Source organism: Hemiscyllium ocellatum, chromosome 11 (genome assembly GCF_020745735.1).
Source record: "Hemiscyllium ocellatum isolate sHemOce1 chromosome 11, sHemOce1.pat.X.cur, whole genome shotgun sequence".
Taxonomy (NCBI): domain Eukaryota; kingdom Metazoa; phylum Chordata; class Chondrichthyes; order Orectolobiformes; family Hemiscylliidae; genus Hemiscyllium; species Hemiscyllium ocellatum.
The window spans coordinates 48,511,481-48,533,134 of NC_083411.1; the positions used below are offsets into that span (position 1 = coordinate 48,511,481).

A 21,654-nucleotide genomic window follows, 5' to 3' on the forward strand; every position below is an offset into this window, starting at 1 on the left:
GTTAGTGGACAAACGCATAACATTTCTTTGTAGCAATTGTTCCCTCATTGTCTGAAAGAAGAATGCAGCTATTTGTCTTAAATGATTAGCACCTGCATCAAAATAAAAATTGGGGAAAAGTTGCATTGGCATCCAAATGATTTCACAATACAATTTGCACTAACAGCGATGGTGAGGGAAGGCATCATAGAAGATCAAAATGTGAGTTGGAGTAAATGAGAGAGATGAGGTTCAGTGTTATTAGTAAGTAAGAATGGAGAGTGTATGAGCAAATATTAAAAGAGAAAGACAAACCAGTAGAACTTATTAGCAAAAGCATGCAGCATTCAGAGTTAAGTTGATGACCTGACAACACAAATAGAGACCAGTCACACCACCTGGTGAAGATTATTGAAATGTGGTTGCAGGAAGATCAGTACTGGGAGTGAAATGTCCTAGGGTAATGAGTATTCCAAAGGGATAGGCAAGTAGGAATAGGAGGTGGAGCTGTTTTATTGGTTAAAGGAGATATCAAGGTGCATTAAGAAAAGATATTGGCACTACGAACCAAGATGTTGAATCAATCTGAGTGGAAATAAAATGCAAGGGAAGAAACCCCTTGGTAGGAATAATTTACAGATTCTCAAACAGTACTTCCAAAGTAGGGCTTAGTATAAATGAGGCAGTAATGAGGGCTTATGAGCCAGCCACAACAGAAATTATGGGTGATTTGTACATAGATATTGATTGGATTCATCAACTTGGCAAGGGTAGTATTGAAGGAAGATTCATAGAGTGTCTGAGGGATTCTTTCTTATGGCAACGTGTCATGGAATCAACTGGCTACTTCACATTTGGTATTGTGTAATGAGGAAGGATTGGTAAATGATCATGTAGTTAAGGATCATCTTGGAAGGCGTGATCACAACCTTCTATAGTTTCAAATTCAGATGGCAAGAGTGAAGACAGAGTCGTATACAGGAGTTTTAATGTTGGCCAAAAGTCATTATACAGGCCTGAGAAAGCAGTTGGCCCTGGGGGACTGAGGAAAAATATTAAAGGAGCAGGACATTTGAAAAATGGTGGCAAATGCTCAATGAGTTACTAAATACCTGTCAATTAAAGTATATTCCTGAGAGGAAAAGGAATTATAGAAAGGTAAAAGATAATCCATGGCTTAACAAGGAGGTCGAGGATAACATAAAGACAAAAACTAGGGCATATCATACTGCAAATGTTTGAGACACTCTGGAGAATCAGGAGATCAATAAAAGGAAACTAGCAAAAACCATAAGCTCTGACACCAAAAGCTTCTATAAGTATATAAAAAGGAAGAGAGTAGTGAAAGTAAATGGTGGCCCTTTAAAGGATGGAAATGGTGAGGTAATTATGGGAAACTCAGAAATGGCAGAGGCACTAAACCAGTATTTTGTGTCTTTTTGCAGTGGAAGATTATAATTTCTTCCCAAAATCTGCAGTTACTATAGAGGAACTCGGTGAAATTACTAGGGAAAAGGTATTAAGTAAACTGATGGGATTAAAGGCAGATTAGTCCCCAGGACCTGATGGCCTGCACCCTAAGGCAGCAGAGATAGTGGATATATTAGTTACTACATTCCAAAATTTCCTCAATTCTGGAAAGGTGCCAGTGATTTGGAAACACTTTAATGTGAAGCCTGTATTTGAAAAAAGAAATAGGCAAATCATGGAAAATTGTAGATCAATTAGTTTGACCTCAGTCATGAGGAAGTTGCTGGAGTCAATAATAAGGGAGAGAACTGACCACTTGGAACAACAAAGCTCAATTCCCCAGTGGCAGCATGGTTTCATACAGGACAAGTTGAACTTGACAAAATTGTTGGAATTTTTGAGGATGTAACTATCAAGTTGGATAATGGGGACACAGTGGATGTGTTATATCTAGACCTCTAGAAGACATTGATAAGGTGCTGCATTAAGACTGATACAAAAGGTTAGACCGGAGGGTGTTTGGGGTAGAGTATTGGTTCGGATAGAGGATTAGTTGACTGACAGAAAGCAGAGGGGTGGGATAAATGGGTCCTTCTGGCGAACTGTAACTATTGGGGTAGCACAGGGTTCAATCCTCTGACATCAATTGTTGACAATCTATATCAATGAGCTGCCAGGAGGGACAGAATGTAACAAAACAAAATTCACAGCTAGAGAATGAACTAGAATCTGGCAGATGGAATTTAACGTGGATAGGTGCGAGGTTACATATTTTGGCAAGAATAATGAAAGAGCAAATTATTAATTAAATCAGAAGCAGATTCAAAGTGCCTCAGTGTAGAGGGATCTGGGTGTCCTTGTGTATGAATCACAGAAAGTGGGGATGTAGGGGCTGCATCTAATAAGAAAGGCAAGTGGAATCTTGGCATTTATTGCAAAAGAACTGGTTTATAAAAGTAATGTTGTCACAATTGTATGAGATGATGTTGAGACCATACTTGGAGTATTGTATCCAGTTCTGGTTTCTTTACTTGAGGAAGGATGTGGTGGCTTTAAAAGCAGTTCCGAGGAGGTTCTCCAGGTTGATTCAAGGGATGAAAAGGCTGTCATATGAGGAACAATTGAATACGTTGGACTTGTACTCGCTGGAGATCAGAAGAATGAGGGATGATCTGATTGACACACATAAAATGCTCAAGGGGATTGATAAGGTAGATGTGGAACAGATATTCCTCCTTGTCGGACAGTCTTGAACAAGAGGTCATAGATATAGCCTGAGAGGAAGTAGGTTCAAAACTGGGGTGAGGAGAAACTATTTCTCTGACAGGGTTGTGAATCTGTGGATCTCACTGTCCCAGAGTGCAGAAGAGGCAGAATCAATCAACAAATTCAAGAAAGAAATAGATATGTTTTGATGAAAAATGGGACAAAGGGCTGTGGGAAACAGGCAGGAATTGCGACCACAATAAGAACAGCCATGAATGTGACAAATGGTAGAGTGGGTTTGAAGGGCTGAATTGTCCACTCGCTCCTAATTTCTATGTTCCTCTGCCCAATAGCTATTGTGGTGATTTTCAATCTCAGATGTTAATGTTCTATATCTTTTCTTTGCTCTCATGCCTAGAATTTATCTTTTCGTTGAGACAAATCTTGCTGTTCAAGAGATGGGGATTTTTATTTACCTGCCTTACAGGGAGCAGGATGGTCAGCAAACTTATTCACTCATGTTGAAACTCACTCATGTTGAAACTCACTCATGTTGAAACACCCTACGTGATATTTGAGGATAACGATGATGCAGTTTTCCTCTGCATCAGAGCAACAGGAAAAATACAACTGGGGGAAAAATACATATCTCAGAGCCAGAAAATGGATGCAGAAACCTTTTACTCCAGGGCTTTGGTGTGTCCAGTGGTGTTTTGTCCTGTCATTGTGCAAGTTATTAATTAATGTCTTCATTTGACATTTTCTTCCATTAGAAACAGTTATGACAGCCCTGCAAGACCAGTTCCCTACATTGGTCCAATCAAAGCGAGTTCTTCTGACAGCTGGTGTTTGTTCGTTATTTTATCTGCTTGGCCTTCTATGTGTGACACAGGTAGGTTGTATTTCAGTGATATCAGCTGTTTTCACATGTACTCAGTAACTGTAAAAGGTGATCAAATTCTCAGGATGAAAAAATAAAGAAGGCATTAGTGTTCTGGTCCTTTCTTTTTGCAGTTGTTTAATGTTGTGCAGTGATCATGTCATATTGATATCTTGCTGTGATTCTGAGTTTATTCTCAGATAATCCACTCTTACAATAGGACTGGGAAACAGGACCACGGTTCAGTTTATTATGTCATAAAATTGCTCAGCAGACACATTCGTTATCGCGGTTAGTTGTTACAGGGAAGCATAGCTGCTCTCCCTTCGCAATATGTACTGTACACTGAACAAGTCTATAGCTGTCAGTGACATGTATTATATCAAGGTTATATGCTCATCAGCATGTTCTTCTTAAAATGATATTACTATATTCCTATAACATACATGAATGAAAATAAATATATCTCAGACTGGTTGTGAGAACTATCACTCCAAAAATAGGTCACTGTGCTTAGGAGTTTAAGAATTGAACTGTTTAAGACTTTAAGTGGTTGTATAATGAATCAATAATTTAATAATCCTTCCAGATCTCATGATCTTCTTTCTGTCCTGTGATCTAGATTTATCAACTGACTGTTCTTGGCTCACTGATATTTTGGTGACTTTCCTTTTGTTAAAGAGGAGATTATTTTCATGGTTGCGTTCAACATTTTCATTCCCTGAGTTTACCTCTGGTGGCGTTCTGTGCACAGTCAGAATGCTCAATGTTAGAATGTTGTACAATTCCCCAAATTATTTTCTATTCCTCTTTCTCATTGTTCCATTAGATATTGTGACTCCTTGGGTTTAAGGCTCACTGCACTTTCTGAGTACTTCTGTGGGTGACCATGTTCCCTGGATGGGATGTATGATTCAAACCTTTTACCACTCTCACAAACTAGATAATTCCACACCCAGATGTCAAATGAGTGCTGTTTTTATTCTGCCTGAATGTTCAAGATGTTTATCCCATATTTACAGGAAATTGGACTGTTCATGACTTGGCAAATGTGTCCTGACTTGCTTTTTAATGTGATTGTTGCTGGTAATAGAAAGCCCATACCTAGACGTATTGTTATGAAGTGTGACATGGCAATATGGAGATGGTGTCCAGTTGCTCATTTCATGACGAATGGCTGAATAGTATGAACCATTTCATTCAGCAAAAATATTGGGTCTGGGATAATGTGGTGAGGCTGTCACATGATTTAGACCCCATGTAGTACACATCCAAGGCATCCTAGGTCCATAAAATATTTATCAGTGCAGTATGATCCAATTTCAGATATTTTCTCCAGGTACACAATGCACTTTATACTTATGGTGATTACCATGGGTGTAGTTGAGCAATCCTTCCAATGTCTGGTGGTTGGAAAATTGGAATATTACTCAGTGACTTGGTGAAAATTGTCACCGTGGATGGTAAGTAAATCTGTTACAAGCTTCAACCAAAGATATATTGGAATCTTGTGAGGGTAGAGAAATTTTTTTTCTGTTGATGTGGTGGCTGACTTTGACATGCCTGATACACCCTCACAGTCTTCTCGATTTTTCTGTTGTGAACTGAGCAATACACAGTGAGCTGTACAGGGGCCTTTTTCACCCTATGCCCATATGCCCCTGGTATAATGAGGCAATAGAGTTTACTAAAGAGCTTCAGCTACAAGCATCTGTTTATGTTTGAAAAGCATGCCTCTTGAGGGTCCCTGGCTCATCCTTGTCTGGCTAAATCCCTTGGAGCACATCTGACACGTTTTGTATCCCATCAGGCCGGACTTTGATAATAACTTTCCAAAATGCCCTCAGTTGTGAATCATTCATTGTCTTTTTTCTTACTGTTGACCAATATTCATCTGGAATGATATTGATGATGTTTTCCTATGTAATTTTTTTGTAAGTGCAGCCAAACAGCCATTGTCTAATTTGGCGTTGGTACACCTCTCATTGTGTCTGAAGTAGCCCAGATTGTAACAAATATCAAAGTTATGTCCCTGAACTTTTATGAGACATTGTTGTAGTCTTGACGGTGCACTTTTCAGTGGTTTATGTCAAATCATTTTCAATGTTTTGCTCCTACAATGAATCATTTACTAAACTGGTACATATGGAAATTTGTGATAGTGCATACCAGAAGAAATGTTTTCTGTCCTATGTTCAAACAGTTAGATTGTTATTATGATAGAATATTGGATCCAAAAGCAATGAATTTACCATTATGTATGCCCCAACACTGTTTTGACAAGGTCAGGCCCAGTGGGAGGGATGACATGGATGAAGGTGCTCAGGCCCGAAAAATATTGAACTTGATATCGAGTCCTGACAACTGCAGGGACCCCAAATGGAAATGGGATGCTGACCAGAGTTTCCAGATGACCTTGGGCTCCTTTCATCGCAGCTAACCCATTTTCACTCACTAATGGTCCCCATAAGCAACTTTTCTTTCGCCCAGGCTCAACAGTATCCATTCCTTTGTCTGCCCAACAAGTGTTCTCTCTTTGTGTGGGCTCCATCTCCACCTGTTGTTCACTCCGTTCTCCCAATCCATGTCTTCAGTGTATATTCCATCTTTTCGTAGCAACAATGAGCTCTAAAGAAGGATCACTGGTCCTGAAATGTTGACTCTGCTTTCTCTCCACAGAAGCTGTCTGACCTGCTGAGTTTCTCTGGCAAATTTTGTTCTTGTTTCAGATTTCCAGCATCCACATTCCTTTGCTTTTAGAATTCCGCAGGTGGCAGAACAGCCTGATCCCTATGCCCTTAACTTCCAGACACATGTACCTGTGAATGCTCCTGCATGGCTGTATGTGGAATACTCTCTGCTTCCCACCAGCTCCACCACCATTGTCACTGTTGGTGCACCCAAGTGCTTCTCTCTGAGAGAAATTATGTTTGAGACACGGAATTGTTCATTCACTTTTAATCTGTAGCAAAAGCTTCCCTTCATTGCCAAGCCTTCAAATGAGGCCTTGTGCAATCATATTCTTCAATTTCTGTTTCTGTTGGGTATAATTGCGTTGTGCAGGAAGAGATCTTGAACCCTTCCCATTATAGTGCACATTCTCTGCTAGCCCTCTGTATGAGCCAGTTAAGAGAAAGATGCGGCCGTTAATGTTTCCTTTGATTTGTTCACACTCTACCCTCCTCCTCTACATTATATACCCTCCCCACCTCTCCTAGCCTTCTCCCTTTTCACCGATGTTCCTTCTGTTTCTCTTCAGTCTCCTCCTGTGATGATCAGCTCCTCCACTATCCCCTATGATATTCCTGCTTATCCACCACCACCACACTGTTTTCTTTTGGCTCAGTTGGCTGAATGGTTGGTTTTAAAGAGAGTGATGCTGGAAAAGCACAGCCGGTCAGGCAGCATCTGAGGAACAGGAGAGTTGATGTTTCGACCACAAGCTCTTTAACAGGAAGATGATTCCAGCACCACACGTTTTGACTCTGATTTCCAGTATCTGTAATCCTCACTTTCTCCTGGATGGCTGAGTTACAACGTTGGGGGGGGGGGGTGGGGGGGGGGGGGGGTGGGGGGGGGGGGGGGGGGGGGCTGGGGAGAGGGGCACCAACAACACAGGTTCAACTTCTGCATTGACTGAGGTTACCAACAAACAATAAAAATGTGAATTAAGAAGATTGATAATCCAACCATCAATAAATCGTTTTGGAGGTTTGACAACTCATTCTGACCTGGTGATTGTATACCGATTTGAAGAGAAGTGTGTTATTTTCAGTTGCTCTTGACTGGTAACTCAGTTGCCTTGATGTTAGATGCTGCAACTCAGCATCATGTCATGATCATCGGCATCAGAATTTTCTCCCTCACTGTCTGCAAACATGCTTAGCTTAGCCTAGCCTTAGGGGAGACAATGGCCTACTGGTATTATCGGTAGACTGTTAATCCAGAGATCCAGGGAATGTTTTGGGAATCCAGGTTTGAATCCTGCCACGGCAGATGGTATAATTTGAATTCAATAGACTCTGGAATTAAGAGTCTAATGAATTCAAATGAATCCATTGTTGATTGTTAGAAACACCCCTTTGGTTCACTAATGTCCTTTATGGAAGGAAACTTCAATTATTACTTGGTCGGGCCGACATGAGAAAGTGAGGACTTCAGATGCTGGAGATTAGAGTCAAAAAGTGTGGCGCTGGAAAAGCACGACTGGTCAGACAGCATCTGAGGAGCAGTAGAGTCGATGTTTTGAGCTTAAGCCCTTAATCAGAAATGAAGAGCTTGTGCTCAAAACGTCAACTCTCTCTTTTCGCAGCAGAGAGCGGCGGGAGCTGGGCAGGAGTTCAGGCGGAGCGCAAAGTCGGTCGGGAAGGTAAGTGATTTGCTATTAGAGTGGGTGTGTTAAGAACCTAAATTAAGAGTCCACAGGCTTGCTACAAAACAAGGGTCTAAGGAAGTTTTTAATCGAAGAGTGAGGCTTCAGCTCAGGGGTCTTTGAAAAGGAGGTTGAGTGAAGTGACTACGCCACAGTTGAAGAGGGTGAAGACATGACTGCCCAGCTGGTTCAGTGCGCTATGTGCTTGATGTGGGAGGTCAACGACTCTGGTGTGTCTGACTCGTACATGTGCGGAAAGTGTGTGCACATTCAACTATTGACCGAGCATATTGCAGCACTGATGAAAGAACTCGAGGACCTTAGGCTCATCCGAGGGAATGAGATCTTTTTGGACAAGACCTTCAGCGAGGTTATTACACCAATCATGCCAGAAGAGAGCAGAAGAGAGCAGACGATGAGGAAGGCAGAGAGGAGACAGGTGCAAGAGACCCCGGGAGAAGTACCTGTCAAGGAACAAGTTGAAGCTGTTGGAAACAGTGGAGACTGATGACACTGCCAGTCCGTGAGGCGGCCAGGTCTGTCAATCAAAAGTTGGCGCAGAGGCAGAGCGGAAGAGTCGGACATCGCATAGAGCCGTGGTAATAGGGGACTCCATCGTGAGAGGAACTGACCGGGGTTTTTGTGGCAGCAGACGGGATTTAAAGATGGTGTGTTGTCTTCCTGGTGCCAGGGTGAAAGACATCGCGGACAGAGTGCAGGAAATCCTCAAGGACGAGGGTGAAGAGCCAGAGGTGGTGGTACATGTCGGCACAAATGATGTCGGGAAGAAGAGGAGGCACATACTACAGCGGGACTTTGGAGAACGAGGAAGAAGGCTGAAAAGCAGGACGTCCAAGGTGGTTATCTCTGGTTTGCTTCCAGTTCCTCGGGCTGGTGAGGCCAGAAACAAGGAGATAATGGACTTGAATGTGTGGTTGGGGAACTGGTGCAGGAAGCAAGGATTTAAGTTCTTGAATCACTGGGGTACATTTTGTTGCAAACATAAATTCTACAAGAGAGACGGTTTGCACTTTAACAGGTTAGGGATCAGCATTCTGGCAGGCAGGTTTTCTACTGCAACACCGCTACATTTAAACTAAGTAGCGGGGGGGAGGGGACAAACTGGATGTACAAAAAGGAAGTTGAAGGAAAAGTTAGAACAAGAGAAGTCAAGAAAGACAACTGTATCAATGAGGCAGAAAATTCAACAAGGGATCATGCTGTAAGGTTGAGTGGAATAGGGGTTGATGGGAAGGGTGAGAGCAGTAACAAATTAAAAATGCTGTATATGAACGCACGAAGCATTAGAAATAAGATGGATGAGCTTGAGGCTCTTTTGGAAATTGGCAGATACGATATTGTGGGGATAACTGAGACGTGGCTTCAAGTGGACAGGGCCTGGGAAATGAATATTCAAGGCTACACGTGCTATCGTAAGGACAGACTGACGCCAGAGGGGGTGGAGTGGCCTTGTTGGAAAGGGACGATATTCAGTCCCTTGCGCGGGAGGACCTAGAGTCAGGGAATGTAGAGTCAGTGTGGATAGAGCTGCGAAATACTAAGGGTAAAATGACCCTCTTGGGAGTCATCTACAGGCCCCCAAACAGTAGTCTGGATGTCGGATGTAAGTTGAATCAGGAGCTGAAATTGACCTGTGGTAAAGATGTTACTACAGTTGTTATGGGGAATGTTAACATGCAGGTAGACTGGGAGAATCAGGATGGCATTGGACCTCAAGAAAGAGACTTTATGGAGTGCTTCAGAGATGGATTCTTAGAGCGGTTGGTGCTGGAGCCGACCAGGGAGAAGGCAATTCTGGATCTAGTATTGTGTAATTAACCAGAATTGGTCAGAGACCTCGAAGTGAAGGAGCCATTGGGAAGTAGTGACCATAATACATTAAGTTTCAATCTGCAGTTTGAGAGGGAGAGGGTACAGTCAGAAGTGACAGTACTTCTGTTGAATAAAGGGAACTATGGAACTATGAGGGAAGAGCTGGCCAAAGTTCAATGGTGCAATACCTTAGCAGGGATGACCGTGGTGGAACAATGGCAGATATTTCTGTGTATAATGCAGAAGTTGCAGGATCAGTTCATTCCTAAAAGGAAGAAAGATCTCAGGAGGAGGCATGGGTGGCCGTGGCTAACGAGGGAAGTTAAGAAACATATAAAGTTAAAAGAGAAAAAGTATAACATAGCAAAGATAAGTGGGAAAACAGAGGACTGGGAAGCTTTTAAAGAACAACAGAGGATTACTAAGAAGGAAATACGCAGAGGCAAAATGAGATACGAAGGTAAACTGGCCAATAATATAAAGGAGGATAGTAAAAGCTTTTTCAAGTATGTGCAAGGCAAAAAAATGGTTAGGACTAAAATTGGGCCCTTGAAGACAGAAACAGGGGAATATATTACAGGGAACAAAGAAATGGCAGAAGAATTGAATGGGTACTTCAGATCTGTGTTCACTGGGGAAGACACAAGACTGGGGAAGACCCTGAGGTAGCAGTGATCGAAGGACCTGAACTTAAGGGAATCTGTATTTGCCAGGATTTGGTGTTGGAGAGACTGTTAGGTCTGAAGGTTGATAAGTCCCTGGGGCCTGATGGTCTACATCCCAGGGTACTGAAGGAGGTGGCTCGGGAAATCGTGGATGCGTTGGTGATTATTTTCCAGAATTCGATAGATTCGAGATCGGTACCTGAGGATTGGAGACTGGCTAATGTTATACCACTTTTTAAGAAAGGTGGGAGAGAGAAAGCAGGAAATTATAGACCAGTTAGTCTGACCTCAGTGGTGGGAAAGATGCTGGAGTCTATTATAAAGGATGAGATTACGGCACATCTGGATAGTAGTAACAGGATAGGACAGAGTCAGTATGGATTTATGAAGGGGAAATTGTGCTTGACTAATCTTCTGGAGTTTTTTGAGGATGTAACTCTGAAGACGGATAAGGGAGATCCAGTAGATGTAATGTACCTGGACTTTCAGAAAGCTTTTGATAAAGTTCCACATAGGAGGTTAGTGAGTAAACTTAGGGCGCATGGTATTGGGAGCAAAGTACTAGATTGGATTGAAAATTGGTTGGCTGACAGGAAACAAAAGGTAGTGATAAACGGCTCCATTTCGGAATGGCAGGCAGTGACCAGTGGGGTACCGCAAGGATCCGTGTGGGACCGCAGCTTTTTACAATATATGTTAATGATATAGAAGATGGCATCAGCGATAACATTAGCAAGTTTGCTGATGATACAAAGCTGGGTGGCAGGGTGAAATGTGATGAGGATGTTAGGAGATTACAGGGTGACCTGGACAAGTTAGGTGAGTGGGCAGATGCATGGCAGATGCAGTTTAATGTGGATAAATGTATGGTTATCCACTTTGGTGGCAAGAACAGGAAGGCAGATTACTACCTCAATGGAATTAATTTAGGTAAAGGGGCAGTACAGAGAGGTCTGGGTGTTCTTGTACACCAGTCAATGAAGGCAAGCATGCAGGTACAGCAGGTAGGGAAGAAAGCTAATAGCATGCTTGTTAAGCTTCAGTTATACAGTGCACTGATGGTTCCATAATGTGAGAGTCTGTATACAGTATTGCTTGTAATATGGAAAGAAGGACGCAAATATATTCAAAGCAATTCATAACAGCGGTAACCTTATTAAATTATGTGGAGGTGCCAGTGTTCGATTAGGATGTACAAAGTTGAAAATCACATATCACCAGGTTATAGTCCAACAGGTTCTTTTGGAAGCACTAACTTTCAAAAGTTTGCTTTGAATTCTATGTCATACGATCTTATACTCCATAACCACCTGATGAAGGAGCGTCGGTCAGAAAGCTAGTGCTTCCAAATAAACCTGTTGGATCATAACCTGGTGTGTGATTTTAACCTTATTAAATGGTGGAGTAAGCCCCAGGGACAGGATGGCCTACTCCTGAGCCAGGTTCCCTTATTCAGATATTTGTGTTGAATGGGAATGTAGTTCAGATACTGAGTGTGGAGAGTTGGTAATTTTACAAATCCCATTAATGCACTGTTCCCAGGCAGTTAAAACTGGAGGCAAAGAGTTAAGATGTACATGAGGGGTCATGATGTCTAAATCTGGGATGTATTTAGATTAGATTAGATTACTTACAATGTGGAAACAGGCCCTTCGGCCCAACAAGTCCACACCAACCCTCCGAAGAGCAACCCACCCAGACCCATTCCCCTACACCTAACACTACAGACAATTTAGCATGGCCAACTCACCTAACCTGCACATTTTTGGAGTGTGGGAGGAAAACCAGAACACCCGGAGAGTGCTCACACAGACACAGGGGGAATGTGCAAACTCCACACAGACAGTTGCCTGAGGCGGGAATTGAACCTGGGTCTCTGGTGCTGTGAGGCAGTAGTGCTAACTACTGAGCCACCATGCCACCCATAGGGTCATAAAGTCAGAGATGTACAGCACAGAAACAGATCCTTCATCCATGGTATCAGATATCCTAAATTAATGTAGTCTTATTTGCCAGCATTGGGCCCATATCACTCTAGACTATTCCTATTTATATATCCATCCAAAAGCCTTTTAAATGTTGTAATTATACCAGCCTCCAAAACTTCCATACGCACACCACCTTCTGCATGAAACTGTGCCCCAAGGTCTCTTTGTTCAACAACGCTCCCCAGGACCTTAACATTAAGTGTATAAATTCTGCCCTAACTTACTTTTCGAAAATGCAGCACCTCACATTTATCTAAATTAAACCCCATCTGTCACTCCTCAGCCCATTGGCCCAGCTGATCAAGGTCCAATTGGACTCTGAGGTAACCTCTTCACTTATTTGATCACGTGAGATCACATTTGGAACACTGCAGGTAAATTCTGATCTCCCCATTTCAAAAATGACTTTCAGGTGAGAATGGAGAAGAGGGAACAGCAACATAATTGAATCCCACACACAAATGAATGAGGGAATATTGAGCATCGAGTTAGAATTGTGTTGGAACAGTTCTGAAGATGAGTCGTACCAGACTGGAATCAATATGTTAGTTTCTTTCTCCACAGATACTGCCAGACCTGCTGATTTTTTCCAGGAATTTCTGTGTTTGTTTCAGATTTCCAGCATCTGTAGTATTTTGCTTTAGTTATGATGTGGAAGTGACAATGTTGGACTGGAGTGGACAATTTCAGAAGTCATACGATGTCAGGCTATAATCCAACAGGTTTATTTGAAATCAGAAGCTTTCAGAGCACTGCTCCTTCATCATCTGATGAAGAAGCTTGTGATTTCAAATAAATCTGTTGGAATATAACCTGACATTGTGACTTCTGAATTTGCTTTAGTTAGAATTGTGCTTTTATTATAAGCACTTACATGTATACATTTTTCAAATCTCATCAAAGTCTGAATTCGAAAGTAAGAGTACAATCATTTTCCTGTGTAACATTTTTGAATTTTCCATTTAATTTTAGGCTGGGATTTACTGTCTAAATTTAATGGATCATTACGTTACGGACTGGATTCTCGTTATAACAGCTCTCCTGCAACTCATCGGTCTCAGTTGGATCTATGGTCAGTCAATCATAAAAGAGACCGAAACAAATAAACATATTAAATTTAAAGTACTTTGTGAAAATTAAGGTTTCTTTAATAAAATCAGACCAAATGAATCAGATGCTGGCAGACGTGTATCAGAATTCACTTGCTCTTCCTGACAATGAAACCTAATTGGTTCCAGAAACCAGCATGAAACACACAACATCATTTTTTGCATCCTTCACTCAGGATCCACTTGTTTTTGCTGGATTTCAGCCAATTTTACCACAGTCATTGTCTTGTTAATTGCTGATACTTGTTTTATTGCACAAATCCAAGATCACATAGGGAGTTTATCTTTCTGCTGTTAGATTGCTTCACAAATATGTGATGTACAAAGGTTCCTGACTGACCTTCAGTAGCAGTGATAATATTAGCAGCCAGCTTGCAGTTACTGTGTGTTTGTTGTATGTAGTGAGGCAGCACAGAGCCCAGACTGTGTAAGTATGAGTTTTATAGCAATATAAGTACTTAAGACAATGAGACCATAAGACAGAGGAGTTGAAGTAGGCCATTCACCCCACTGATTTTGCGCCACCATTCAATGAGGTCATGGCTGATTTGACTATCCTTCACTCCACTTTCCTACCATTTCCCCACAATGTTTGATTCCTTTACTGATTTACAATCTATCTTACATGAATAGACTTATATACCTAGCCTCAACAGCACTCTGTGGTAAAAAGAATACCACTGCACTCTAAGAGCAAAAAGTCTTCCTCATCTCTGTCTTAAATATGTAACCTCTTGGTTCTCAGGAGATGCCTCCTGGTCCCAGACTCTAGCATAAGTGAAAACAGCCTCTATTCCTATATCTGATCAAGCACAATCGTTAACAATCATATACTTTTCAAAATAGATCGCCTCTTATTCCACGAAATTCAAAAGAGCTCAAGCCCAAACTACTCGAACACTCCTGAAAAGAAAATCTCTCCATATCTGAAATTAATCTCATGAACCTTCTTTGGACTGCCTCCAAAGCCAATATATTTTTTTTGAGGGGGAGATGATGACCTGATGATATAATCGCTGGATTGTTAACCCAGGTACTGCCTTAGGGATCCAGGCTCGAATCCCATCATGGCAAATGGTGCAATTTGAATCATAAAATCTCTGCAATGTGGAAGCGGGCCATTTGGCCCAACGAGTGCACACCAACTCTTTGATGAGCATCCTACCCAGACCCAGACCCCTACCCTATCCCCGTAATCATGCATTTCCCATGCCTAACCAGCCTAGCCTGTACATCCGTGGACATTATAGAGGAAATTAGCACGGCCAGTCCAACCAAGCTGCATAACTTTGGACTGTGGGAGGAAACTGGAGCACCTGGAGGAAACCCATACAGACATGGGGAGAATGTGCAAAATCCACACAGACAGCCACCTGAGGCTGGATTTGAACCCAGGTCCGTGGTGCTGTGAGGCAACATTGCTCACCACTGAATCACTGTGCTGCCCCGTTTTATTGAATTCAATAAAAATCTAGAATTAAGAGTCCAATTATGACCTTGAATCAATGTCAATGATTGAAAAAACCCCTCTGGTTTGCTAATGTCCTTCAGGGAAAGAAACTGCTATCCTTACCTGGTCTGGACAACATGTGACTCTGGACACATAGCAGTATGGTTGACTCTTAACTGCTCTCTGGGATGGACGATAAATTCTACTGAGCCAGTGGCATCCTCATCCCATGGAGGAATAGAAACTGTTCCGAATATTCCAGCCATGGTCTCACTAGTGCCTTGAACATTTATAACAAAGCTTACCTATTTTTGTATTCTGTTTGCTTTGAAATAAAGGCCAACTATCCATTTTCCTTCCCTCATACCCATAAAATTTAAAGGCCAGGCTTTTCAGATTTATGCACAAGGAACCCCTAATCCTTCTGTGCTGCAGCTTTCTGCAGTCTTTTCAGTCAAATAATATTCAACTCCTCTATTCCTTTGTTCTTTCACATAACCTGTTGTATCTCTCAATAGAATCGTTGTGTCATCCTCACCAAATGCCCTCTCACCTATTTTTGTGATCTGGAAACTTGGTGATTGTATATTTACTTTCTTCATTCCAGTCATAATCGAGGCCCTAGCTCTAATCTCTGTGATACAGTTACAGGTTGCCATCCTGAAAATATCCCCACTTTGGGTGGCACAGTGGCCCAGTGGTTAGCACTGCTACCTCACAATAATTCTGTGTTGTTTTGTATCTTGAGGACCACAATAGCACAGAATTACTGAGCTGAAACCAATAGCTGAGTTCTGTAGCCATGAAGATGGCCTCAACCACGATCTTGGTTACAAGTCGTACTACATGTGACCCCATTACACTGTTCTGTACCTGTAAGATCTTCCTTACTGTCCAGTTTTGACACCATCACCTTGATAACTTATTATGATCTCTCTACCTTATTTAATGTGTACAGTTTTGGATTAGTACTTGTTACTTTGGTTAGACCCTCGGCGTGTGACTCTTATACCTACCATGTTATTCCAGTCATTTGGTTTGTCTCCAGAACTACCTTATTTTTAATATTTTGTAATTATCTCTCTTCCTTAATGAATCAGATTATAGATCATCCCTTCACCTGCTATTCAGCTGTTGACACTTTATTCACACCATCTGACACTCTTGATCACCTGCAGAGACCTATTATTCAGTCTGTCAACACTCCACTCACACCACTTTTATGATATTTTGATCTCTCTGATTATAAACTCTGTGTCTGTGTGCTTCTCTTTACTTCACCTGACGAAGGGGCAGTGCTCCGAAAGCATTTGATTTCAAATAAACCTTTTGGACTATAATGTGGTGCCATGTGACTTCTGACCTTGTCCACCCAGGCCAACACTGGCAGCTCCATATGTTGTGGTTACAAGTTCATTAAAAGCCCGTTAAGTATCCATACAAACACTGTCAGTCTAGAACAACCCTACAGTGTTACTTATATTGATCCCAGACATAGCAGGCAGGCAGGGGGAAGGAGTATCCTGCCTGATGGGTAGGGATCTAAAGGTTCTACTGCATAGTGTGGTGTTGAGGTGGGATTTCTTCTTACCCCTGGATTGGTAAGATCAGGGCATGACATGACAACCTGGTCCGAGGTTGCCACCTGGATCAGTGCAATCTCAGCCATCTGGAGGAATACCCAGCAGTGAAAGAAGGAAGTCAATGATCTTCTCCACTTTGCTAGTAAGTGCTACCATGTTTGTTATCTCACCCTCACCGTAACTCTCTTGCTATACCCACCTTCCACTGAGTCTCATGCCCTACCAATCTCACTACAGCTTGCAATCCGTCCCCCTCCGCTCACTCACACCTACCCCAATCCCAGACACCATTAATCCTGCAGTCCCTCTGCACTGCTTGTTCACTCAGGATACCTCCCAGCTGCACCTACAGTAACAATTGGGACACGTCCTTTCATCTCCATTAATACCTGCCTCTGTCTCATTTCAGGAAGTAAGCAGCCCACAGTAGAGCAGAAAGACTCAAGCCAGGTGGTGGGCTGACCTTCATTCAGTTCCTAACCCCTTACGTGGAGTAAACACTAATGTTGACCACCCTGAGCAGCTGGTTGCCCATGTCTAAGCGCATGGAATTGGTATCAGAGACTGCCCATGACTTACTGTGCCAGCACCCAATTACACCCTCCTTGATTTGACAGAGTCCTGTTGACAACCACAACAAGATTCCTTCCTTTGTGTCTGCACTAAATGGCAAGGAGCGACTGGAATAATATCCCTGGCTGAGGTAGCAAACACACAAAGGCAAAAGGCAAGGCAAGGAAGAGGTGTTGTGAGCATCCAGGCCAGCTCAGAATGAGTGAGAATTGGGACAGCAAGTGACCAGCCTGGAGATGCAGCCTGGTTCATGCTCTTGGGTGTGCTGGCCGAGGCATTACAATGATAGTCACTGGGGCAGACTGTGGTGCAGTACTGAAGTGTAGAAATTTTCTGAGATGGCCCAGCAAGATATCAGAGACTGGCACATATCAGATCCAATACCATGAATGTAAAGTGTATGTGGCTGGCATCCTTGGAGTATTCTCTGAGACCTCAGTGCCTAATATTTAGGTCATTTGGAGCAGGTAACAAGCTGAATTCACGAGATCCCCACTCTAATCTCCAGGTCAAGTTTTCTCAATGTTGAGCTTGTTAGGTGAGTTTAAGATAGGAAGCTGAATATTAGTTAGGCGTGTTGTACCATTAGCTTGCTGCTTAATAGGGAATAATCCCATTAATTAGGAACTCATCACTGCTGAGTGACAGATTCAGCTCATTGCTTACTGAAAGAATAAAAAAAAAATATGGTCTTCCCGACATCAGAATTGCTACAGTTCTCATCCAATTCTCGAATAAACCTTGCCAAGCTCACATCATCCAGATCCCGACAAGATACTGCTGTCGATCTTCTATCAGCTCACCAATTCACTATCCATGGTCATACTGTACACCCAGCACAATGGGCTCTCAGGTTATTAAGGAGCCTCATGTGTGGTACTATATCAAATGTTTGAGCTGATCCAATATAACTGGATTTCTTTAGGAATCCAGCAGCACCCACATGCTACAGTTGCAACATATCACCTAAGTGGTCATCTCTATTGCATTTAACTCAATGGTGTATTTTATAAGTTTTAATTAATTACACTTATACCCCTGTTCTTTACATTGGAAACACCCCACTCTTTACCCTTCATTGGTTTCTATCAGTATTAATCGTATCCCTAACAAGTGATTTGTAATAAGATTAGAGAAAATTAACCTATTTTTGCTGTTGTTCACATGTTTCTATATTTAGGGTTTGTTATGAACTCTTCACTTTCATATTTTACAAGTCCTTAGCAGAAATAGACCCATTCAGCCCCTCAAGCCTGCTCCACCATCAATACGGTCATGATTGATCTGTTTGTGTTTCAAATTCCAAGTTACCTTCATCGCCCAAGAAGAACTCATTCCAGGAAAAGCTTATGTTTCCAATTTGTGCTGGGATGGACAGACCCTTGTTCCCAAAATGGGAGAGAAAGATCAATCAGTTGGTGACAAGAATCAATTTCCTTATCCTGTTTGAAATCTGGAGCAATCCCTTCTCTGGGTTAACCTGTTCATCAGTGCCACCCTGTACAAGATGAACTTCAACAGTAAACAAGCTGCCCTAAAGACAGGACAGAGTGAGTGATGGTGTCTCTCTTCTTCCTTGTTGTTCACAGGGACAAACAGATTCATCAAGGACATTGAGATGATGATTGGGGAAAGGACTTGGCTCTTCTGGCTGTGGTGGAGAATGTGTTGGATTCTGATCTCTCCGTGTTTGCTGGTGGTAAGAAGCTGTTACACATTATTTTGATTTAAACTGAAAATACCCAATCTCTCATTCTGTTTCTGATTTAGTTTTGTATCTTATCCACATTCAGGCAGTCTTAATCTGGTCCTTGACAACATTTGCCCCACTAAGATATGGATCTGTTGAATACCCTGTCTGGTCAGGAGCACTGGGCTGGTGTATGACCACCTTCTGTATTATGTGGATCCCCATCATGGCTGTGGTGAGAGTTGTCCAAGCTGAGGGCCCCACCTTGTGGCAGGTGAGGGACGCTTTGAAATCTTTTAAAGATTAAGGAACAGAGAACATAAAATTAGGTTTTGGATCATGATAGATGCAATGCAAAGCATATTGTTTCAAAGTCAAAATGTCTTTTTGTTGTCCTTTCACTTATGCTCAGTTCAGTCCACCGTGATACCATCTTGGTTCAGGCACTAAAGCTGGAGTGGACTGGAAGTAGTATCTGTGAATGTTTGAATATACAACTAAAAGAAAGTGGATCGGTTAGCTCAGTTGGTTGGATGGGTGAGTTGGTGATGCTGAGTGATGCCAATCCCTGTACCAGCTGAGGTTACTGTGATGAACTCTCCTTCTGGAACTCTCCCCTTGATCCTCAGGTTAAACCACCATCAATCACCTCGCTCTCTGTTGAGAGAGCAGCCCTGTGATCTGATAGGACTATGGTTATTTCAATGTTACAAAAAAACATAATTTATCACATTTATGCAATTAAATCAAAGATAGGTTTTAAAATAATAAAAGAATTGCACTATTGGAACACATCACAAATATGAACATATCAGTGTGTTGCAATACCTTGGAAAATGCAGGTCACCTTAATTTAACAAATATAAACAAAAGGTCCACTAAACTCTATATTTTGTATTTCAGTCATGGATCACAGATTGTTAGGTTGATTTCATTAAATTCTCAATCAATTCATACACCTTACAAAGTTGGAGTTTGGACTGTTTCAAAACTATCTCTCAGTTTCAGAATGGTGTCTTCTGCATTGCAGATCTTTACGTTTGTCTGGTTGTAATAACAAGTAGTGGCATTAGGTGGTGGGATTCAGTAGTTTTCGAATAAAGTCCACGTGGAACATTTCCTGGTTTCAGTACAGGTTTGTCAAGATCAATCTCACATTTTGTTTCTTCATGCTTTCAATGAGAGAAAAGGCAGGGAGACAGTGAGTTTTGAGGAAGGAATTCCAAAGTCCCGTAATTCAGCAACTGAGGGGCCATCTACTAATGGTCAAACTATTTAAACAGCAAGGGTTCAAAATGCTTGATTTAGACAACCACACATGTCACAGAGATTTCCAGGAAAGGGTGAGCCAAGACCATGGAAAGATTTGGAAACAAGCAGGAGAATGTTAAACTTGAGTACTTACTTAAGCAGGAGCCAATATGAATTAGTGAGAAAGGAATGATCGATGATCAGGACTTGATGTAATTAAGAGCACAGATTTGAATTATTAAGTTCACAGAGGGTCGGATTTGGGAGGTCAGCTGAGTTGTTACTTGAATAGGAGAAAGTGAGGACTGCAGATGCTGGAGGTCAGAGTCAAGAGTGTGGTGCTGGAAAAGCACAGCTGGTCAGGCAGCATCCAAGGAGCAGAGAATTAATGTTTCGGGCTAAAGCCGTGATGAAGGGCTTTAGCCAAAAATGTCGATTCTCCTGCTCCTTGGATGCTGCCTGACCTGCTGTGCTTTTCCAACATCAAACTCTCGATTTGCTATTTGAATAGCCAAGTGCCAATGGCATGACTGCATGGGTGTGGATTTTTGCAACAGAGGATTTCTGTAACTACAGAGGAATCGAATCAGATTATGCAGGCAAAAATATATGGTTTTAGTGGTGTTATGAAAATGTTGTCAGAAGCTCATTTCAGCATCAAATACAGATCAAAACAAATCGTCACAAGTAGGGTGATAAAGAAAGTTTATGGCGTACTTGCCGTTATTGCTCAGGGAACTGAGTACAAGAATCAGGAGGTCATGTTACAGCTTTATAAGACTTTGCTTAGGCTGCATGACGACTATTGCGTTTAATTCTAGTCGCCACATTACAAGAAGGATGTGGAGGCTTTGGAGAGGGTGTAGAAGAGGTTTACCAGGATGAGGCTTGGATTAGAGGGTATGAGCTCTAAGGAGAGGCTAGAAAAACTCAGGTTGTTTTCTCTGGAGCGGCTGATAGAAGCCTACAAAATTATGAGATGGATAGATAGGGTTGACAGTCAGAATCTTTTTCCCCCCCACAGTTCAAAAATACTAAGAGAAGCATTTAAGGTGAGAGGGCAAAAGTTCAAAGGAGATGTGAGGGGCAAGTTTTTTTACACAAAGAGTGTCAGGAGTCTGGAACAGGCTGCCGGGGTGGGGGTGGAGGCAGATATGATAAAGGCATTTAGGAACTTTTAATTAAAGACATGAATATGCAAGGAATGAAGGGATGTGAACCAATGGCAGGCAGAAGAAAATAGTTTAATTTTGCATCATGTTCGGTACAATATTGTGGACTGAAGGATTAGTGTCTGTACCGTACTGTTCTATATAAGACCAAGGTTATGATTTGTCTGTCTCAACTACACAAAGTTCACAGAATCTGAGTTGTTATGGTGCAGAAAGAAGCCATTCAGCCCATCATGCCTGTACCAGCCCTCTGAATGCGCAGAAGGCCTTAGTATTATTCCCCCGGCTTTTTCCCATAACCCTGGACATTATTCCCATTTCAGTGATTATCCAGCGCTGTCTCTAGTACACCGAATGATTCTGCAATAAAAGATCAAAACAATGGCACTTTTAAAAGGAGGATGACAGACAAAGGCAGTGACCACAGGGTCAG

At 42.0% G+C, this 21,654-nt stretch overlaps 1 protein-coding gene across 1 annotated transcript in view; it reads left to right on the plus strand.

Moving 5' to 3' along the window:
• The window catches only part of LOC132820333 (sodium- and chloride-dependent neutral and basic amino acid transporter B(0+)-like), a 46,888-nt gene that overhangs the window by 19,041 nt on the left and 6,193 nt on the right, over nt 1-21,654 (plus strand). Inside the window, exons 9-12 of the mRNA XM_060832355.1 lie at nt 3,429-3,547; nt 13,366-13,465; nt 18,698-18,807; nt 18,902-19,072. Coding sequence (XP_060688338.1) covers nt 3,429-3,547; nt 13,366-13,465; nt 18,698-18,807; nt 18,902-19,072 — 500 coding nt within the window. The remainder of the gene's footprint in view (nt 1-3,428; nt 3,548-13,365; nt 13,466-18,697; nt 18,808-18,901; nt 19,073-21,654) is intronic.